Raw genomic sequence first — 22,608 nt, 5'->3', positions numbered from 1 at the left:
TTTATTTCAGATGGTAAAAGGAAAAGTTTCCATTCTTTATATCATCAAATATTCTATCATTTATTCTACAATGATGTCTTCTATACATAGATTAGAGCCAGTGAAGAACTTTTGTTGTTGTTTAACCCCTACAACAAATCAGAGAAAGCTTTCAGAAAATCATTTTTACTCTAATTCAATGTTTAAAGAAAGGAACAGGTTAGACTGTTAACATTTCCGTTAAAAATAATAAAAAGTCCATTAAAAATTTCCTAAAATCTTAGCAGAAGATTGATGCCAAATTACTACTAATACTAAAATAGATGAAGTGCTGAAGTATCAATATATTTCAAAATAAAGATGTTTAAAAAGGCTAGTTTTCTTAAATGTAACAAAAAACTACCCAGATGATATGCTTAACTGATGATTTTAAACATAGGTCCATAAAATGTCTCAAGTGACCTGTGTTTAAAACGTCTTATGTTTTGAGCCAAGAGCAGCTCAGTACTGGCATAATCTATATCCCTAGTCTCAATCATCAGTTTCATAAATATCTGACACTGATCACAAGGGAAAGTAGAAATGGTAATGGGGATGGCTCTAAGATCCCAAGAATCATGTTCTACATGTGAGCACGGTACGATATTAAACAAAGAATATCGTACCTTATTTAAACCACAAAATTTGATGTCTTGAATCAAAGCGAAATCAACAGCTTTAATTTGTTTAGCATCCAGTTCAATATTGACTACCCTGATTTTCCTATCTTCTGTAAGTGATATAAAAGACCAGTAAAATTTGGTTCTCTAGGTGGAAAAAAAACAAATAATAATCCATAAATTGTATAATCATTCCTTAGATGGTTAAGAGTTAGCTCTACTAAAAGCACCCTGACATTTATTCAAGATTGCAGTGAGCTATGAAAGCCAAAGTTCTTTAACAGGTAAATTTTAATATTTACTTCATAGTATATTAATAAATTCGAATTGTTAGAAAGGAAGGAAGGACAGAAGCAAGGAAGGAAGGAGCCTAATTTTTCAGAACTGTTTAACTATAACGGACATAAAAGAATGTAACTGCTACAACTCAAAAACGTATATACTTACAATGAGAAAAAGCTAAATGATTTCTTGGTAAGAACAAAAAACATATACCAACATAAGTGAGAATATAGTAAGTTCAAAGAAACACCCCTTGAGAAATATTTCCTGAATTAACTTGGGTTTTCTTAAATTCCATATCCTAGCTCAATAATACAATAGTATTTAATTTTCAGCCAGGCGAAAGGCTGCTTACTTCCATTTTCCTGAGTACAAGTTCTTTGTTCCATAATTGTATACTTTGGTGACATCAAATTATGCATAATTTAATAAAGTACTCATATATGTATACATTTGTTACTCAACTTGGGGGGAAAAACATATATTGTACTTTCAATTTTCAATTCATACTAAATAATACAAGAATTAGACTTGTAAAAATCTAATAGGTGTAAACATCACTCATCATATATATTGACCAAACAAACTGTAAAAATCTAATAGGTGTAAACATCACTCATCATATATATTGACCAAACTGTAAAAATCTAATAGGTGTAAACATCACTCATTATATATATTGACCAAACAAACTTAAGAGGCCCACAGTATAATACTCAAAAGTATATGAAAGCATTTATTTCTCAGTACAGTCTGAAAGGCTTACTATGCAAAGTTAAAGCTACTGCTTTTACCTGACAGATTATCTTAAATTCAAACTGTTCAAATGAGAGCGTTACCGTTGGGTTACCAATCAAAGAGAACTACAAGGTTTTGGTTTGTTTTTTTTAAGCTATTTTGTGAGAAAAACAAACAAACAAAAACCTGTTTCAACAGCATTTTTGACCATTTAAAATTAACAGGCATTACAGTGATGTGTTCAAAGAAAACATTCAGTTACTGATTACTCTCCAGATTGATTCCAGAATAATAATTATCAATAGCCTAGAAACAACCTCTATGATACTTCGGAGTTTAGGAAAATTATATCATTTGACAGAGAATGAAAAAAAAAAAAGTAGTTTTACTTTGACTTTTAATACAATGATAGCATAATCCTGACAGTTGTTAAATCTTCTTACAGGCATTTTAATATAATTACTTCAATAGAATTTTATCAACTAATACATTAAGAAATTGCCTGGGGTATTTACTTTTTCTGTTTCTACTGGAATTTTAAATTCTGAGAATTTAATAATTGTTTATTTCTCCATTTATATTTTGATGAATTTTTTTTAAATAAAGCATTTTTATAAATATGTTGAATGATTAAGTATACGAGAATCAAAAATTTAGCAATCACATAGCTATTTCAATGTTAGATTTTAGAGGATAAGAATAGATACAGGTAAACATGTGGTCAGGTCCACTGTTTTCCAAAAAAGTACAAATCCTTCAGAAAGCTGGGTTTTTAAACTCAATAATCAGATTATTTTTTAATCCTTCTAAAATGTTTTCCTAAAAACTAAAATCATATGCTCTAAAATCTGTAATAATCTTTAGCTAACATTATTGAAATAATGTATGCTATTTCTACAGATAATAACGGGTATCTTTTTAAGTCTCAGTGATATGATAAAGCAAAAAAAAAAGCACTCAAGTTTAACTCAGTAAACACATTTCTAAGTAAAGATCAGCAAAAAATAAAACATATTAAGGATTCTGTATTGTCTGGAAATGTAAACGGGATTGTAACAGTCAGATGTATAGAAGCACTGATTTCAGCCATTAGTTCGGTTTTGCTTCTGAGAAACACAACGTGAACTACTGAATCATTTGTTTTCAAATTCATACATTCTCTGCAGCAGTTCCAGCTTCATCAGTGGTGCAGGAATGTATAAAAATGACAGGCAAAGAGCATTCATTTTCTTTTTTCTCTCATACTATTTTCCTGTAAATGACAGACAGGGTTCTCAAAGCACTTAAGCTGAGGTTGTTTACAATTGCTGAGGGAAAATATGACTGAATTCTAATGCAAGCTAGTACAACAATTGTACTATTTCTTTTCAAGAAAAAGTTTCAGAAAATCAAGTACTGAATTATCTTAGAATAAAACGTAAGATTAACATTCTAGCTTAATTGCCCATTATTCTTTAATTAGAAATATTTTCATTTTTAAGTATTCTGTCAACTCATCACCTTATTGTAGCACTGTTCAGAGTACCCAATTATATTGGCTTCTAATTTTAAATATAAAGGACTCTCAAATTAAAGTATGCCTATTTTCTTTTAAAAACACCCTATTTGTATAAAATAGTTAAAATTTTATTTCCTTTTTTTGTTACTTTTGTGTTTCAATGCAAGAGCAAATTCAATTAATAATTAAAAGTTTATTTAACCATGATCAAGTAAAAACAGGATGTTGTAATATATAACCTGGCTATTCTTCTGGAATTTACACATTGACATTTTTCAAAAACTAATATAGTAACTGCTATAACTTGACTCATTTTTTAAAGAATATGGGACATTTTCAGTCTAAAGCTTAAACATACATATTTTATAGTAACTACAACCACACCCCCACCTCAGTATGACCCTCTGCGATTCTCCAAAATGTCCCTAATGTAATGATGGTGAAGGCACAGTCTAGACAAGTCTGAAGGTTATGGACTACTGGAAATCCCAAACAAAACAAATCCCAATGACATCCTGAATGTCCTCCTCCTCTTTTTAGGACTGGCTGTAGATAGACCATCACAGGTCTCTGCAGAAGCATGCTGATGTTGGCACTGCCTAAACCAAACAAACAAGATGTTTAACAGTCAAATAAAATGTCCTGCAGCTTCCCTAATGAATTTGTCAAGAACCATCAGATTTCGCTCCCCCTCTTTTGCCTCATTAACTCAAGTATGATGAGACGGATTATAACAAGAGAATACAGATCAATGGGTCTGAAGACTTGAAGTGGCTTTTAGCCTCTAGAGTTTCTTTCTCTCACTTGGTCTCCTTTAATAGAATGCGGGTATCTCCTGCCGAAGAGGCTGCCACTTCGTTTTAATACGCCATCAAGGAGCTGCTGATGGACTTCTACACTAACATACATAAAAGCAGAGGTGACAGGGGCTCTTCAATTACAGCCTCCTCGGTACCGTTTCCCCCTTCAATTATTCAACCAGAGGAAGAGCGGATCCACAAACACACAGCTGAAGCAGCTCTGAGAGCAGAGGCAGCCTAGGAGGGAGCTGCGGTGGGGGAGGGGAGAGGGGAACTAGCAAGAGGGAGCATTATTTGCTGGAAGTGTTTAAGTTTATTGCTGGAATGATGTTTCTAATTAGTACTGCGGCAATAAATTAAAGTCGCCTTTGTTTAACTGATTTATTATTTACTACAGCATCCACCTTAGACAGGGTAAATTGGTAATGAATTGTTTTTAAATCAAAACATTTGTAACGTTTTATCATCCCTCAGCCTTCTGTATGCAAAAGTGGGGAAACGCGGAGACAGGGGTGCGAGGAAACTTAGTCGTGCTTGGCAGAGCCGGGAGGAGAGATGGAGTGGGGTGCCAAGCGACTAGTGGCGGGAAGATCGGCGCGGCCTGGGCTGCCCCACCCGGGAAGAGAGGGCGCGGACTGGGTGCCAGGCGCCTGCCTGCCCGTGGACCCAGCCAGCGGCGGAGAGGCACCGGAGCCCCAAGGATGGGCTCCTACCGTCACCCCGGGGCCTTTTTACAAACACTCCCTGGAACTTCGTGGGCCAGGCCAGTCCACGCGCGAGGCCTCAGCCGCTGGTGGACGAGAGGCTACGAAGAAGCGGCACCTCCAGAGTCTGGCGGGGAAAGCTCTGCACCCTCTAGCCCCGCCACAAGTCTCCGCCCAGTAACTGCTCTCCGGAGAAGCAACTAGGAATCCTTTCCAGACTGGTCACACAACTCCCCGCAGCGACATGCCCCTCCTGCCCGGTAATACTTCCCAGAGTGCCGGTGTGACCCGCGGGCAACAGCCAGGTTACCGACAGAGCCTGGGCTTTCCATTTCCACACGCGCAAACCCTGAAGGCTGCGCGGCTCCCCTTGATCCTTCTGCGGCCACAGATTCAGAGACGCAAGCTCCCTCATCCCCCCCAAGAAGGCTGGAGTCTGGCGGCTGCCCCAAGTCTCTGCCACTCCAGAGAAGTTGACCAAAGCTCTGCGTACGAGTTTAGAGTATGCTTACTTCCGACTGTTCTCCCCAACTCGTTGCCACTGAGGACAGATTCTAGACAATGAATCCGACTTGATTAAAAAAAAAAAAAAAAGAAGAAGAAGGCCGAACAGTTCTTTAGAAAGGGTGACAAGGTACCAGTGGTCCGCACCAGATACGTAAGAAAGAACCAAGAGGTCCAAGTGTCTGACATCAAGTAGAAGGAGAGAAATAAACTTTCTCTATACAATTGAATTGAGGTTCAGCCGGTCCAGATTTTTAAGAAGCAAGTTAAGCCCTCCCAGGGGGGGGGTTGCAAAAGCCGCACACAGAGTTTTGCAACACGAAGTCTTCGTCCAAACGGCTTCATAAAGTTTTATTCTTATAGCATTACCGGAGACTATAACATCCCAAATCTAACTAAAAAATAATTCCATCTACCTGATTTGTCTTAAAAAGACTCAGAAACCAGATAGACACCTGAGGTTCAAGCATAAACCCTCAATACGAAGCAAATCACAAACACTTAATAGCTTTTTCATCCAAAAGTACAGAAAGGCTACAATGGGTACAGTTTGAAAGGATAATACATATGCTAAAAGCACAAGCGTGAGTTTCACTGAAATGCCAAGGGAGGAGTGAAGCCATCTGTGTAATCAATAACAGGATAGTTATAGATTTTTGCAGCATTGAAGTCTTTTAAAAGCAAGAGTCAATTATGAAAATAAAATCATTTTACAAGTGAAACTGTGTACTGCCTGAGAATATATTCAAAATTAGATTTACAACACTGACATTTAAAAAAAAACAAACTTTAACTCAGGTTCACATTTACTTCCCTTCTTTTTATTAAGTTTAAAACGGTTTTTAGTGGCTTGTTTTAATTTAAATGTATATCCAACAAAACTTTACCATATATAAATTTGCACCATCTCTCACAGCTGAAACATATTTTTAATAACTAGTTAGCCCTTGAAACAATCAAGTCATAGCACAAACTATATATGAATCTTAATTATGAAGTAATTATCAAGCAAGGTGCTTGTACTATTTTTGCCCGGCCCTATTTTTCAACAGCATATGGAAATTACTGAAAAGAGATTTATAGTCATAAACCCACACCGCATATCGACTCCAGCCCCGCACTGGTGCACAAACGCAGCAACTGTTCTTGGCAACAATGGGAGGGGAGGAGAAGAAAAGGGAGGAAGACTGCTGGAGGAGAAAAATCTAGAAAAATTTAGGTCCTTTCCCAAATTCCCCTCCCTCCTCCCATTTGCCTTCAAGCGAAAGTCATTTTGTTAAGAGTTTGCATCTTCTTCACAACGTTGATAGAAAAAAAAGTGAACCTTTCTGAACCACTGCTACTCCCCTCGCGTTCTTCCAGCCATGTCCGGGAAGTCCCTTCTATATAGACTCTTTTTCTTCCTTGCAACTGATAAGAGAGGAGGATAAAGAAGAGGGGGCTGTGAAATGTGTGTGAGCGTTTGACTTCTACTATCTCCTCCTATTTTCTTACTTCTCTCTTTACCCCCTTTCTTTATCAAGCGCAGCGGTGGCTGCTACTGTCGGCCAAGCACGCCTGTCTTCTCTCTCGGATTGGCCACAGCAGTGACAGCTCGGATCGCGATTGTAGGACCTGAAGCTCCACCCCCCTCATGATGGCCCTGGACCATTCATAAACTAAATAACTCCAGGAAACAGCAAGAGAGAGAGAGAGAGAGAGAGAGAGAAGAAAGGGAGGAGGGAGGGAGGGAAGGGGAGAAAAAAGGAGGGAGGAGAAAGAGGGAGGGAGAGGGAGAGAGATTAGGAGGGGAGAGGGAAAGAGAGAGGAGAGAGACGTCGAAGGGGAGGAGGGAGAGACGACTCAGAAAGTGGAATCAGCACAAGCAACCTAAAGGGGGAGGAGGAGAAAAACCCTTGAATCGTTATAACTAAACCCCAGATGCAACGCAAGCAACGACTTCGTCACACTAAAATAGATTTTGTGAGGGCCAAAATTATAAATTACGAAGCAGAAATGAATATCAAACAACTTCCAGCGGTTTGCACCTAGAGAAAGACAAGAACCCACTGCAAACAAACAAGCCCAGTCCAAACAACGCCTCCGGTAGGAAGAGAGGAATACCGCCACAACACGACCCCCGAGAAGAGACGGGACCAACACGCTGCGAGTGCGGGCATCTACCAACCTCCGAGGGTGCCACGGACTGAGTTGCGCGTAGCTGCTCTGCGGACATTAATTACATCCTTCACCTTCCATCTGGGGGAGGGTGAGGAGAAAGGCACTCACCTATGCAAGTCCTACCGGCCTGGGAGAGAAGTTTAAGAATGAAACACTGAATGTTTCGCTTTTATTTTTGAATTTACTTTGGCACTTAAAAGACCTCTTTTGCAGATTTCTGGGCAATCTCGGCTGTAGACTTTTAAGCCTAACCTCTGGGTAACCTGAATTTCTCTCTCACCCTCTTTTTCCCCCCACCCCTTCATCTCTCCAGCACGAACATCTTTATTTTACATATCAAGGAAAAGCAAAAACAAAAAAAAAAGTCCCAGCAGGTTCTGTAATTTTTTTCAAATATCACCTTTTTTCCCCTCATTTTCTGGAGAAGAAAAACGGGTTTCGGAAAGGGGAAAGATCCAGCCGGCTGTAGCGTCAGCCGGTCAGCCCTGGTTGAAAACAAGAGTGAAAGTGGGGCTTAGGGGGAGCGCACCACCTCTTTCGCAAGCCGCAGGGCTACCACCAGTGCGTGAGCCTTGGATCCCTCAACGTATTGCGAGACGCCGGTGTATAGCCCGGACCTGTGCCCCAATATGATCGCCGCTCAGGCCAAGCTGGTTTACCAGCTCAATAAATACTACACAGAGCGCTGCCAAGCGCGCAAGGCGGCCATCGCCAAGACCATCCGTGAGGTGTGTAAGGTGGTCTCGGACGTGCTAAAGGAAGTGGAGGTGCAGGAGCCTCGCTTCATCAGCTCCCTGAGCGAGATCGATGCCCGCTACGAGGGCCTGGAGGTCATCTCGCCCACAGAATTCGAGGTGGTGCTCTACCTAAACCAGATGGGCGTCTTCAACTTCGTGGACGACGGCTCCCTGCCCGGCTGCGCCGTGCTCAAGCTGAGCGATGGGCGGAAGCGGAGTATGTCTCTTTGGGTTGAGTTCATCACAGCGTCCGGCTACCTCTCCGCGCGCAAGATCCGCTCACGTTTCCAAACGCTGGTGGCTCAGGCGGTGGACAAGTGCAGCTATCGGGACGTGGTCAAGATGATCGCGGATACCAGCGAGGTCAAGTTGCGCATCAGGGAGCGCTATGTGGTGCAAATCACTCCGGCGTTCAAGTGCACTGGTATCTGGCCTCGCAGTGCAGCACAGTGGCCTATGCCTCACATCCCCTGGCCAGGCCCCAATCGGGTGGCGGAGGTCAAGGCCGAAGGGTTCAACTTGCTCTCGAAGGAGTGCTACTCGCTGACCGGCAAGCAGAGCTCTGCGGAGAGCGATGCCTGGGTGCTACAGTTCGGGGAGGCTGAGAACCGCCTGCTGATGGGCGGCTGCCGAAACAAGTGTCTTTCGGTGCTGAAGACGCTGCGGGACCGCCACCTGGAGCTGCCAGGCCAGCCGCTCAATAACTACCACATGAAGACGCTGCTGCTGTACGAGTGCGAGAAACACCCTCGGGAAACGGACTGGGACGAGGCATGCCTCGGCGATCGGCTCAACGGCATCCTGCTGCAGCTCATCTCCTGCCTGCAGTGCCGCCGCTGCCCTCACTACTTTCTGCCCAACCTCGACCTTTTTCAGGGCAAGCCCCATTCAGCCCTGGAGAGTGCTGCCAAGCAGACCTGGAGGTTGGCCAGGGAAATTCTCACCAATCCCAAAAGCCTGGACAAACTATAGGGTGCTGGGGACTGCTTGAAAAGCGACACAAACGGGAATGCTCTCATACGACACACACAACTCTGCGACAAACAGCGGAAACTTCGGACACAAACTTTTATGTAAGCCACCTGAAAGAAACAGGAACAAGCAGCAGACCTTCGTTGATTAACAGGCAAACAAAAAGACAGCAAGCCAAACAACACAAAACCACATTCTTGCACAAAAGTGATCGTTTTCTTCCAAACAATGTGAATTTAAAAGGTCACACAAAAGAAGCAATCGGGCTTTGCCACCACAAAATGAAACCCAAGGTACATTTTCAACTCAATGTATAGTAGTTTCTACCCTTTTCCTTCTCTTTCTTCTCTGCCTGTCTCTGTGTGTGTGTGTGTGTGTGTGTGTCTCTCTCTCTCTGTCTCTCTCTGTCTCTCTCTCTCTGTCTCTGTCTCTCTCTCTCTCTGTCTCTCTCTCTCTCTCTCTCTCTCCTCCATCCTCCCTCTTCCTCGCTCATTTCATTTTGTTTTGGGTTGCCTGAATGTTGTCACCAAGTGAAAAAAAAGTATTTAATTATATGTAAAATTTCTCTTTTAAGAAAAGTTTTGCTGATGTTAAATGTATCTCAGTGCCAATGTCAGATTGTGCCCCTCCCTCTCTTGCACCTCTACCCTCACCCTAAGCAGTCTTGTTGAAAACAGTAATAAAAACATTACTTTACATTGTAATTGACTGTTTGTGGATTGTTGTTAAATGAAGGCAGGTGAGATCACAATTTATAATTTACAATGTAAAGATGTGAATTTAAGGAACTAAATACAAGAAACTGCCATTTGAATACTAATTTGAAAAATTTACAAATACAGCACATTTTGTAGATTTAACCATACAAGTTCCCACTAAAAATCCTTAGAAAAGAGAAAACATTAATTTTAGCCAACTATATAATATGTGTTGGTTCTATAGATCTTAAGATTAAAAGTAATATCTTGTTTCACACTAGAAAAAAAGAACAGATCTTGTGTGGAACAGATTTTTATCCTAATTTTTAAAATAGAAAAGATTATTTCACACTAAAAATTAAAAGATTTGCTTTTTATGCCATAAGTTTTAAAAATCCACTCTGAGTCTGAAATACATAGGAAATATTTATGGATCTTTTCTAAATAGTTAACATGATCAGTTGATATTTTTCCTTCAATCATTTGTCCTCTTCAAGCTTTAAATAATAAAAACTTAATAGTTAAATCAACCGTACCGGAAAAGAATAAAATGGTTATAGCAATATTCCTTTTACTAGCAAATGGTGATATGGACAATCTAGACTTATGAATTACTTCGATTTTTAAAACACCTTGGTTATAAATGCCTAAACTAAGATCACTTTTATCAAATTCCCAGAATTATTTAGAATTACTCAGAAGCATCTGATAGGCAATTTAAACAAAAAAGGCTTTGACACAACTTTATGACCAAAGAAAGATTACTGTTTCAAGGATTTACAAGTACAAAAAGTTCCTCCTCTTTCTGCCTTTCTAAGGTAACAATCCCATGTACTCATTTTAGCATTTCAACTTTGTTTCTTTTTAATGCAGGGGAATATCTGATTGGAAAATAAAGTAATTGGTAAAAGTGAAAGTATCCCAAAGGAATTGGTTTCTCTTCTTTATGATGGAGGAACCTATGTACTCCATTAAATATGCTTATGATGAGGCACAGGTACAGAATATATGTCAGATGTTTCCCTATAATATTTAAAATTTATTCTTTGAATTAGCCTTTTAATTTACTGAGAAAAATCCATAAATGAGAGATATACAGAAAAATGTTCTAAAAAGAAATTTTAAAGATCAGAAGAAGAAGTTTGTGTGGGGGAGGGAGTGTACTGGAAGGATGAGCTGCAGGATAGCAGAGATGGATGAGAAACAAGGAAGGTACGTACTCAGGGCTCTGTAGCATAGCTCGCTTGACAAACAGGCTTAAGTCATAAGATTTCCTGGTAAAAATTCCCTAGTTAAAATAGTTCTGTGTTAGAAATATAAACTATGATCTTATCAGTTTGGAAATCATCTCCAGCTTTTCAACCTATATCTATTTCTGGTCTCCCTTCTTGTAGATGTTGAACAAACATCACTGTAATACTAAGTGGTTCAAACAAATACATTAATTTTTTTAATAAAATGAATTTATTCTCTGGAGAAAATGTTCTGAATTTTTGGAACATTTTCAAAGCAAGGATTAGGTGGTTACATTGACAAAGAAATGATTTCAGGCCACAGTGCTTAGTTTAAAAGATTAAAATGACATCTTAAAAGGACCATTTTTTGCATGCTCAAAAGTATACACAGCTTTAGACACATATCTCCTCCCACTATCCCTGGAAAAAAGTTTTTAAGTCTTGACACGAAGAAACAAAAATTCCCCAAATTCAGCATCTCTTTCCCTCCTTATTTAATTTTATGGAACTAAAAAAGAAACACAACAGCAACACAGTAGCCTCATTATAAATACCTTCAAGCACCAACATGGAAAAAAAATAAAAAATTCTTCCAATAACTGGTTGAACAGAAATTTTTAAATACAAATTAGCAGCAATTGTTATTTCTGTAACATTAGGCAGGTTGCTGTGATACAAAACAATTTCTGTGATTAGGGTAAAAGATCCCTGTATCACACAAGCAACAGGGGAAAAAATTAATATAATGATGTTCCACAAAATAAGATCAGAGAGAAATAAAAGTTATAACTTCCCCTAAAGGAGTAAATCAATTCAAAGAACCTAACTACAAGATTGGCAGAGATTCTTATATTGAGTATAATTATATTAGATACCTTTAAATCACGAGTTAGATTTTAAACCATGTATGTCCAGAAACATAATGGAATATTCTGAATTAAATTTCAGACTCTCAAATTCACAAACTACCATAAATTAGAGAGCTTAAGTAATTTTCATCACCTTTCTTTCCTGAAGAAACTAAAATACATTTTCAGACATATCAGCCATTCAACAAAGTGAAAATTTTTCTAGTTGGTGTAATTTCTGAATTAAAGATTTCTCTATATTGCATTAGCTAAATTATTATGATCAAAATAATCAGTTCCATTGTAGCCTTCCTTTCATAGAGTCTACCAAATTCTATCTTAATAAAGGCAGCAATTTTAAAACAATGTGCTAGAAACATATGTGAGACAAGAGGTGATTGTAAAGTTTTTAATAAAATTATAACATTTTCATCAGGAACTACTTTGAAATACTTCTAAATCACTAAAATTTAATAATGTACATGATTACAAAACCAAAGAACCTCCCACCAATAAACTCAGAAGAGTGTGTGTGTGTGTGTGTGTGTGTGTGTGTGTATACACGCTATCAGCCTATGAAAGAAAGTATTCCATTTTTTTAAAATCATTTCTCTTTCTACAGGATGCTTATTTTGCTCATTTCTTTTTAAAAGAGACTGTTTTTCTCAGAACAAATTCTACCATTCACTTTCATGAAATAAACCTAATTTTGGCTTTATGGCCGTGCCACGAATCTTTCTTAGTAAAATAAAGTTGCCAAGGTCTGAAAAGTAACCAGAAATACATTTTAAAGGGAAATTACATTTTCATTTAAGAATAGGAAATTATGCAGTGCTTGTAAAATTGACTACAGGTAATGGGAAACAGAGGTATCTCATACACACACAAGACACGCACGCACGGCAGAGTAGTAAGTCATGAGGACAAAGCAAGGAGAGTGATATATTGGTATTATATCCAGAAAATATAAAGGCTAAACAAAATTTTCTCTCACCTCTCACTGAATTTTGTGGCTTAATTCACCCTGGGCCTTTTGAGGCAAAACATATTTACAGGAGATATTCCCTGAGTTTCTCCCCCACCCTTGAATGAGCTAATGATAAACGCAATTAAGTGGGAATTGTTTTTGAATCTAAATGAACTTCAATAATCTAACTAGCTGGTAAGGGAATCATGGCTAAAGAACAGAGTTGCCGTGCACGTAAGGAGAGGCAATTCAGTAAGAAATTCAAACTAAGCCGGTCAGACTCTACCAATACCCAGCCGACCTCACAACACACCATGCCATCAAAACAAAATTTCATAAAAACGAAACCGGATCCTCATCATCTCACCTTGGGGTCCATATTCTTGAAGTTGGGGTCCTCTTCATCTACCTCGAAATAGAGTTCGGAGGAGGTGACAGAAAGAGTGCCTTTTGCCACAACAGAGGGGGCCACAAGCTGAGCTGGTGTGCTCAGGCTAACAGGACCTGCCAAAAGGAAAAGACAAGCCATACAAGTTGGAATGACATTAAAAAAAAAAAAATTCAAATAGATTCAAGCAGAAATTTAATTTTAAAATTCTCACCTCTAGGACCAAATTGCCTGCCAAATCCTACACTTGCAAATTCCGCCCACCCTAAATCTTCCTCTAAAACGCAAAATTAGGATTCTCATACTAAGAGATTTATAATAGGCGATTAATGAAAACAGTAAAGGAGGAGGAGGCAATTATTTTACAGGGAGTCTGCAAAGCTTTGGTCTAATCTCATGGTAAGAGAGCGGCTCTGCCTAAATAAGTCCATCCACATTCCATTTAGAAAACAAGCCTCGGGCTATCAAACAACATGGAACAACAACCAGGAGCAAGGACGACTCAATAGGTTCCCAAGGCCAGAGGTTAGCTGAGAGTTTGACTGAGGCATGATGACAAAAAAGATCACTAGCTTATTAGCAAAGTGAGAAACATTACACCATATTCTCTGCTAAAGATTTTGTGCCAGGTTGACACAAAACCTGTCCCATAACAACTTTCCCCATGAAAGACTGGTAAAAATACTTATTTTCTAAGCCTGCCTTTCCACTATTAAATATTGTTCAATGCTTTCAAATCTAATATTAGTGTAGTTCAGGGACTCTGGGAGTAAACAGCTGGAGGGTGAGTTTCCAAGTGAATGAATTTTTATTGGAATAATCAAATCTCCACAGGGCTTATCAAAGAGACAAATCAGCCTGCTTCTGAAAACAATAGATTCAATACAGATAGAAGAGCATAAAGTATGTTAGAGCTAAACCTAAAATAAGAACTGAAAATAATGATTTTCTTATATATATATATGTGTATATATACATATATATATGTATATATACACATATATATATACATATATACATATACATATATTTATGTAGAGCTAGATGTAGTAAGAATTGGAAATGCCATGTCAATTCCTCATTGCACAAATTCTATAGGTGAAGAAAACAGCAAGAGAAGATTGGCACTTAGAGGTCTGAATTAATATAGTGCCTATAAACACGGTACACCTATTCAGGTAATCAATTGGTGAGTAAGTGTTTCAAAATTCAGATGAATTGACATTTCCATCGATTGTGAGAAGGGTGTTGGTCCTTAATCTCACATCAATCTTAATGTGTGCCAGTAGGACAATGGAAGGGATGCTCTGTGGAGATCAGAGCAGGTTTTGCCCTCTATTCCCAATGTACAAATACATTGTGTTTGCAGATGGGCAGCAGATAGCTGCGGAACAGCCATGATTTCCCAAAGCTCATCCCTATAAATGGATGAAGTGAGCAGCTACGTGTTCTTTTGCTGTCTCCTTTGCCCTCTGTACATTAGCATGTAATCCAGAGAAGAAATAACATTTTTTCAATCACTCTCAGACATTCAATTACAGGGTAAGCAGACAGCTGCAGGATCTAGGGCAGCCTAGGTCCTAAAGAAGACCCCTGACAATTTCCACTTCATTTCTAACCCACACCACTTTATTAGTGTGGATTACTTCTTAATCCTATTGCCATTGTCAAGATTATATAATTAAACTCCCCTTTCACCTCTATTACTGTATGAATGTATTACTAGTAGCAAGAATAGAAGCAAAATAAAGGAGGAGGAAATGGGTAAATGGATGTGAAGGAAAAGACTAGAGAACAGCACTGTCCACCTTACTCTCTACTCCCGTCCCAAATCCCTTAACACTGTGCTCCAATTAATTTTATGTTACTTTACACAGAGGTTTATGGTCATCAGAGAAGATACCATTATCTATTTTTGCTTGTCATTATCATTCATTGCATAGTAGCATAGTTTGCAGATATGTCACTAAATATATTTCTCATGTCTTTTCTCTTAAAATTATCAAAATAGAAGATTATATCATTTTCAACAAAGAAATTGGAGAACCTTTCAGACTTTCTACCTTGAAGAACAGAGCCACGGGCATTAAAGAAAAAAAAAGAAAAACAGTTAATGAATGGCTAAAATTTCAGGCTAAACGAGAGAATTTTTCCCATAAGGGAAGTAAAACTGAAAATCTGCAGAGCACAAATCAAAATTCCTGTATCAGGTAAAATATGTGAATCCTGTGTAAAGCCATGTCATTCTTGGAATGGATTTTTTTGAGAGAGTTAAATGTATATGCAGCATGTTCTCTAAGACAGGTATATCAAAGCAAATAGCTCATCTGCCCCCAAGCTTTATTTACAAAACAATTGGCAGAATTGTACTTATAGCTCTCATTTTATAGAGATTAAGTAACTCCCATGGGATGAGTGAAGCAATTCTTTTTGCTGTTGCTGCTTTTAAACTTTTTTTTCTTTTTCAGTGAAAATTATTCAGAAAAAAAAGATGAATAGGGTAAAAAGACTGAAAGAATAGAAAAATAAAGGAGAAACAGTGTTGAAGATTAGGTGGAAAATGTTACAAAGAACAAAAAAAAAATATCTAATATAATTGTGGGTATAAACTTAGTAGTTCTAGTCGTCACAGCTGAAAAAGTAAGTAGATGCTTATTGGCCTAGAGCTAGCTGAAATAGCTGCTCAACCATTGAATTTACCAGTGAGATTCTCTAGATCTTTCTCATCCACGGATGACAGAGTATCGTCGTCGCCTTCCAGGAGGATCTCGTTTTCTGAGTTCTGATTTCCTAAAGGCTGACTCTTGATGGACTGTTTTCCTTTAGCAAGGATATCTTCATCTGCAGCTGAAATGAAAAGGAAACAAAGCTGTCCATCAGCTCTGGGAAGAGTCCTTTGGCAGAGGGGCAGGGAACTGAGGTAAGGATAGGTGGCCAAAGATGGTCAATTGTTTTTACACCGAGAGGCACCCACAGTGGGGAAAGTGAATGGGATGGCACACATGCTCCTTCTGACAAACATGATTCCCCAAACCTAGTTTAACGTTATCCTGAACAAGCACCCTAATCCCATTAAATCTGACCCTTGCACAGCTCACCGAACCATTTATTTATTTATAGTTAGGGCAGGAGAGGGTTCAAAGGCAGCACGTTTTTGGAACTTTGTCAGTAGAAAAAAAAAATCAGAACCTACTTTTAGAAACAATACCTACTTAACACTGAAAAATAAGAATGACTGATTTATTCCTGGAATAAAATCGTACTGACAAACACTTTGAAATGGTTGAGGAGTGGCTCTGAAGGAGAAGGGGTCAGAGCTAAAAGATTAGTAGCCAATAAGGATTCAGGCCAAATACTGAAGCCATAGTTGACATTCATAAAGCACTAGGAGCTCTGAGAAGCAGCATTCTCTGCCTCTCTGCTCCATCCTCCCCCCTTCCTTCACCTTGCCCGAGCCTACATTTCACCCTACCCGCACCCCCACGTCAGCCCTTATACAAATATCCAAGAGCAAGGTAGTGTGGAAACTAAGAGGAGGCTCAAACACTACCTCCCTCCTCCCTATGTTTAAACTAAAGGGCTAAGACACCCCGGGGGCAAACATAACAGAAAGCCTGGGATGAGAGGCTTCTGGGCAAGGAGCCCCACTGCCTGAACCGCAGCAGACTGTGGAGAGCAGCAGCGGCACCAGACTCTCAGGCTCTGACAAGGCAGCAGGAAAGGAAAGGATGGAGGGAAAGGGTACACGCGATCTAGGGAGCGAAGAAGCAGCTTCGAGGAGCATCTACAACCAACCAACACCGCAACCAGAAAGAGGAGCAGAGGTGCAGCGGAAAGGAGAAAACACTGAAACTCAAAATTCTGACTTCAGAACCCCATATCCTTCCAGAATGACTCCACTGCTCTGAGCAGCTTTCTCCTTAAGAAATACATAAAACCAGATAGTAACTTCTCGATTGTGATTTTTAAAAGCTCTCAGTGTTACGTAAGGGAAAGTTGAGCATCTTCCCTACGTTCCCGGTTTCCAGCTAAGGAAATCCCAGAGGCAAAGCACCTGATCCACCGAGTCAGCAGCCATTGATATGGAAATCAGATGGGGAGGCGTTTTACTCCTCTGCAGTTTTATGCCTAAGCTTAAAGCCCCAAACCCACAGAGGATAAAGCCCTCCATTGGCAGTAACATCGCTAATATATATCTAGATAATTTATGCTGAATAGTTAAACTACATGCACGTTACCTGGTTAACCTTACAAATCAAAGCTGCTTTGAGTTTAATAGTATGGTTATGGATAACGTTAAAATAAAAGTTTATTTTTGTTATATGTATTGTGAGTTCAACATATATATCCTTTACATACAATACTCATGGCACTACTTAAAAGAACATAGGTGCTTCCCATTCAATTTGAAAGTCATGGAAAGAAAATTTCTATATTTATCTTGAATACCCACTATGGGTAAATAAAATCTTATTTTCCTTCATACCCACATAAGTGTGCTGCATACATATTGAAGGTCTCCATAAATATTTGAGAAAAATTTAAAGTACTAATTCAAATGGTTTTATATTTTTATAAGCCACAAAAAAATTATACCCAAAAAAAACTCTTTTCTTTTTTTTGAAAACAGCAGTATGTTTTTATATCATTGATTATATTTCGAATATTTATATTTCCCTACTCTGAACTCATAAACATTGCTCTTAGCCAAAACAAGATTTATTCCAATTTACTATCGATTTTACTAAAAAACAAACTGGTCACTGAGAAATACAAGAGGAAATCACCATCTTCTGTACTTTCTTATAAAATAAATTATAATAAATTAACAATTGCCAGTCAGAATTTAGTACAAAAGCAGTATGTTACCTTCTGATTTCCTGGACTTACAATTCCTTCTTTAATGCAGAAATAATAATAATGCTAGTATTACAGAACTTTTATCATGTGCTGGGGAGTGTTCAAAGCACTTTACATATTTAACTCACTCAATTCTCATAAGCAATGCTAATTTCTCCTTTTCAGGTGAATAAACAGGCTCAGAGAGGTTACATAACTTGCCCAAGGCAACACAGCTAGTGAAAAGTCAAGTCAAGATTTAAATCCAGGCAGTGTGGCACCAGGATCTGGGCTTTTAACCTCTATACAAATATGAATGTATGTGTAATTTACTGATTAGTTTATTAATTCCTATGTTTCTCATAGTGCATTTTAAAAGGTTAAGTCAGAATCATTCAAAAAGTACAGAATAAAAAAATATTCATTTCCAAAGCTAAATTTGATGAGCATATGCCAAAACACATCAGAAACAACTAAATTCAACACTTTCCTCACTGTGTTCTCTGATTATTGCCATACACGTCGTGAAGTACACAAAGCTTATATGAAAGGAAAAGGGGGGTGGAACACTGTAATTAAAATAGCTCAGTAAATAAATTCACATTCATTTAAATGACCATTAAATATAATTTCTTATCCCTTTCAACTGGAATTTTAAAATTGTTAAATATGTTCTCATCATGCTGACACAATAAAACACACTAACTTCTGAATTTAATAAAATTTTATGAAAAAATTTTAAAGTATTATAGGTCTACTGTACGCATACAAACACCCATTTTTTATTTATTTACTTATTTTTACAAGCTCAGATTCTGGAATTGTTCAACCTCAACTGAAAAACCTCTTGTCATGGAAAATATGCAGCTTACTGATATTTAGAATGGTTTTCCTGTAATTAACTCCCCCTTGAGGATTTTAAGTTAGCAGCAGTAAAATTACCAACAGTACTCTAATACACACCACATGCTCTGGTTTTCAATTCTCAATGGTCTAATAGCTTTCTGCTAAAGAACTTTTTTTTTTTTTTTTTTTTTTTTCCCAAAATTAGAACAAAACTGTCCCAAGCATAAAATAAAAGATAATTATCATGTTTATGTGCTGGGAAAAGTATATTTTCAACTTTCGTTTGCCTTATACTCAATCAACCATTAAAACAAGTATCAACTATTTTGATATCTTCTGTGAGTATATTCTACACTACAATAAGTTTAATTGGATAAAGTCAGAACATACTTTTGGTTCAATTTTAAAGCCTGATTCAGATCTTTTCTGGTTAATAAAATCATTACCAAACATGGTAACTTAAAAATTTTCATATCACTAGTAACAGATTCCCTTCATCTAACCTAACATTTAATTCTGGGTTAATGTTTAGTCCAACTTAACTAAAGTGCAACTGTTACATAAAATTAGACAAACTTGTTAAAAATGCGTTCTTTGAATCATGACTTTGGATTCACTGAAACTAAGAGCAATGAGAGGGCTCAGAGAGAAGCTGGTCCTCAAAATGTAAAGTTCAAGTTCTTGAGAGCTGTTACTGGAATGAGTTATCTATTCAACATAGGCGAGGTAAGTAAAATTAAAACAGAGTAAGAACACAGAAAACGGTTCCACCTATGTATATAAATCCCCTTTTAAAAAGTCCACCACACCAGTAAATTAAATCAATAGTCTGTATTACAGTAAAAGTTCATACATTAAGAATTAGCCACTTTGTTTAAATAAAAAAGATTACTACTAGAATAACAAAGTGACCTCAACGTACATAAAAAATACGGGTGTCCAATTAGTGTGATGTGAAGTACGCACCATAACTGTTCATTCTGAACAAGACACAGAGAATATCTTTTACACAACTCTTGTCCTAAACTAATTCCACTTTATAGTTCGCGCAGGTTCCAAAAAGTTCCAAGTCAAGAAAGTTTACTCAAGAAAAATTAATGAAACTACAAATGATGGTTAGGAGAACAAGCCAAGTTCATCTCCTAATGATCATGGGTTCCCTAAAAGTGTTAGAGAAAATATTAATATGTTGATACTAAAAAGAAAGCAATAGTATCCGGCATTATTGAAGTTATGAGACAATGGCATGATTTAGCATCTTCACATGGTCTGTCATTCCTGGAAAACCAAATGAGGTACTTGCATCATTCCATATGATTACAAGATACCTTTTAAACTATATTAAATCCCCATCATGTTTCTATTAGCAAGCACATTGGCTACAAAATAAAAATGTCTTGAATTCAATAGGATTCTACTGATAAACTCTTTTACTGTTTGAATTAAAACCAATGTTTCCATCATTTAAAACATTTTTTATGTGGTTTTAATTTGAATATAAAATTCCTATTATATTTAACAATGAATTTAGGAAGACAGCATAGTACAATGGTAAGAAATACTGACTAGTCATGGGTTAACCTGGGCTTAATCCTATACCTACCAAGAATTACATTCGCCTTTTGTTTCCTCAATTTCCTTATCTGTAAAGAATAAAGTTAAACTAAACTTTAGCTTGAAGTTCTTTCCAGATCTAAAATGCTCTGATAATAAATAACTGACAAACTGGGCTCTGTGCATTGAGAGAATGTTACGAATCATTACAACTGATTTCTAATAAATTTTAAAACTACAAAATGGAAGAAAATGCCCTCCAGAATCAAATAACCCCCTCTGCTTGCTGCTAATTTCCATAAAGAATACTTAATCATAAGAGGAAGTATTAAGTTTTAATTTAAAAATATGACTCAGTTTCTGCAAAGTTAAAGAAATCGCCCATTACAAAATGACTTTTATAAATAACCACTTTGGAGGGTCTCTCTTTGAAAAATTACCTAAAGCCCTTTTCCCCAAGCAAGTTAATGTGAACTTGGGAAGGGCAATTAAATTGTCAGAATTAAAAAATTTGTTTTTAACTAGAAGGTAGCCAGAAGTAGAGTCATGGGGCTAGTATTGATCGCCGGAACAGAGAACATCACTCTTCAGGTATTTACTCTGCCACCTTTACACCAGAGGCTTTCCTTCAAATCAAATCAATCTATAAAAAAGATGGCTCTTACTATAAAATACATAACTAATCTCCAACGGCACTTCTATTCAGACGTCGTCTTTTGATAATGATAGTATACTTCATGATGTTTTAAGATTTTGTATTTTTAAAATGTCCTGTCTCCTTGGTTAAATCAATTATAAATAAAAGTGAGAAGTCATAAAACAGTATAAAATTGACACAGTAGTTTCAACAATATCTATTTTAAATATTCAAATTTCACATTAAAGCATTCTTTTTATCCATCCTAAACTCTGTAATTTCAACTGCGTTTTGAGCATATTAACTGTTTTGTTATGCATACATGACTCTTAATGTGTTTATTTTCATTAGCCTCCTATTGTTAAGTTAGGATAGAAAAACAAAGTTTCATAATTAACACAAAATTTAAAATGAATTCCAACTATAAGATACCTTATTTAATAAAACATTTAAAAATTAAGCTCTTTGCTTACATAGCATATTAGCATAAATTATGCTGACATCTAACAATTATATAGTACAATCTATGTGCTGAGTTCTAAAACTGTCTAATATTTCTTTATCATTTAATCTAAAAAAGTGTATAAAGTATGATTACACTTCATGTCCTTTGTCAAAATATGTCATATTAAATATGATATATCTCCTTAATAGGAAGACCATTGAAGCATCTCCTATACATTTAATTTTTAAAAATATGTATTTCAGTCTAATCACTACGTTGTTTTGTACACCTGAAACTAAAAAAAGTGTAAAAAAAATAAAAATATACACTTCAGATTTTAAAATATTGTTTTTAATCTCTCAGTGTTTTAAATATTAATCATAAGATTAGTGTAAAATACTACCAAGTAGAATGAAATTACATAAATGCTTAATTTTACTTCTCTCTCAATTTAAAAGTACACAATAAAACATAGATAACTAATTGATATTATACTAACCTTTCAATTACTATTAGAGTAATTAAGAGTGAAATCTGTTTCTATACAGGATTTAAAAAGTTTTAAATGACAGAAGCATTGCTGAAAAATATATTTTTTGAATTAGACTCTTAGCATTAAAAAAGCTGACATAATAATATTATTTTAAAAGGTAAAATTCAGCAATATTAAGATTTATTCATTATGAAGAAGCCTATAACTTCCCCCAAATGGTTAAAAGTACTATTTTTGATAAAAATAGATTTGAATTAGCTCTGAATTAAATCCGTACCGAAATTTTAAATTCAGTTACTGATATTTCTCCCAGGTGAACGGAATAAGTTTGCCTATTTGCAATTTTAGAAAACAAGTCCCTCTCTCCAGATATAAAGGGAAAAATTTTCATAAAAAACATTTTAATTGTCATTCATTGACCTCAGAACTCAGAACTCAATGTGAAATGACAGTTAAGAAGACAGAAAAATACTTATTAAATTTTAAGTGCACATGGTAACATCTGCTTGACTGAAAAGGATGAAACTGCAAAAAGGGTGATTTTTTTCAATGTATGGGTCATTAACCAAAACAAAACACAAAAACAGGAAAGAAAAAAAAGTGTGTGTGTGTGTAGCTGAAATCT

At 37.0% G+C, this 22,608-nt stretch overlaps 2 protein-coding genes across 3 annotated transcripts in view; one reads left to right on the top strand and one right to left on the bottom strand.

The window, feature by feature from the left end:
- The window catches only part of LRBA (LPS responsive beige-like anchor protein), a 561,748-nt gene that overhangs the window by 239,956 nt on the left and 299,184 nt on the right, over nt 1-22,608 (bottom strand). For both annotated transcript variants that reach the window (XM_019722880.3, XM_019722903.3), the window contains exons 39-40: nt 15,870-16,016; nt 13,149-13,285 (exon numbers count right to left, since the gene is read on the bottom strand). In XM_019722880.3, coding sequence (XP_019578439.3) covers nt 13,149-13,285; nt 15,870-16,016 — 284 coding nt within the window. The remainder of the gene's footprint in view (nt 1-13,148; nt 13,286-15,869; nt 16,017-22,608) is intronic.
- On the top strand, nt 7,812-9,262 carry MAB21L2 (mab-21 like 2). Its single transcript, XM_019722921.3, has one exon. It carries the CDS (start codon nt 7,954-7,956, stop codon nt 9,031-9,033), a length of 1,080 nt encoding a protein of 359 aa, XP_019578480.1. The 5' UTR covers nt 7,812-7,953; the 3' UTR covers nt 9,034-9,262.

This window comes from Rhinolophus sinicus, chromosome 15 (assembly GCF_057876585.1).
Source record: "Rhinolophus sinicus isolate RSI-liver-muscle chromosome 15, RSI-T2T, whole genome shotgun sequence".
NCBI lineage: Eukaryota > Metazoa > Chordata > Mammalia > Chiroptera > Rhinolophidae > Rhinolophus > Rhinolophus sinicus.
Note: the sequence above shows the minus strand (reverse complement) of the source record. Positions and strands in the feature narration are given on the sequence as shown.

Excerpts from the sequence above, each read along its gene's own strand:
- MAB21L2 (XM_019722921.3), top strand. The coding sequence starts at position 7,954 with ATGATCGCCGCTCAGGCCAAGCTGGTTTACCAGCTCAATAAATACTAC.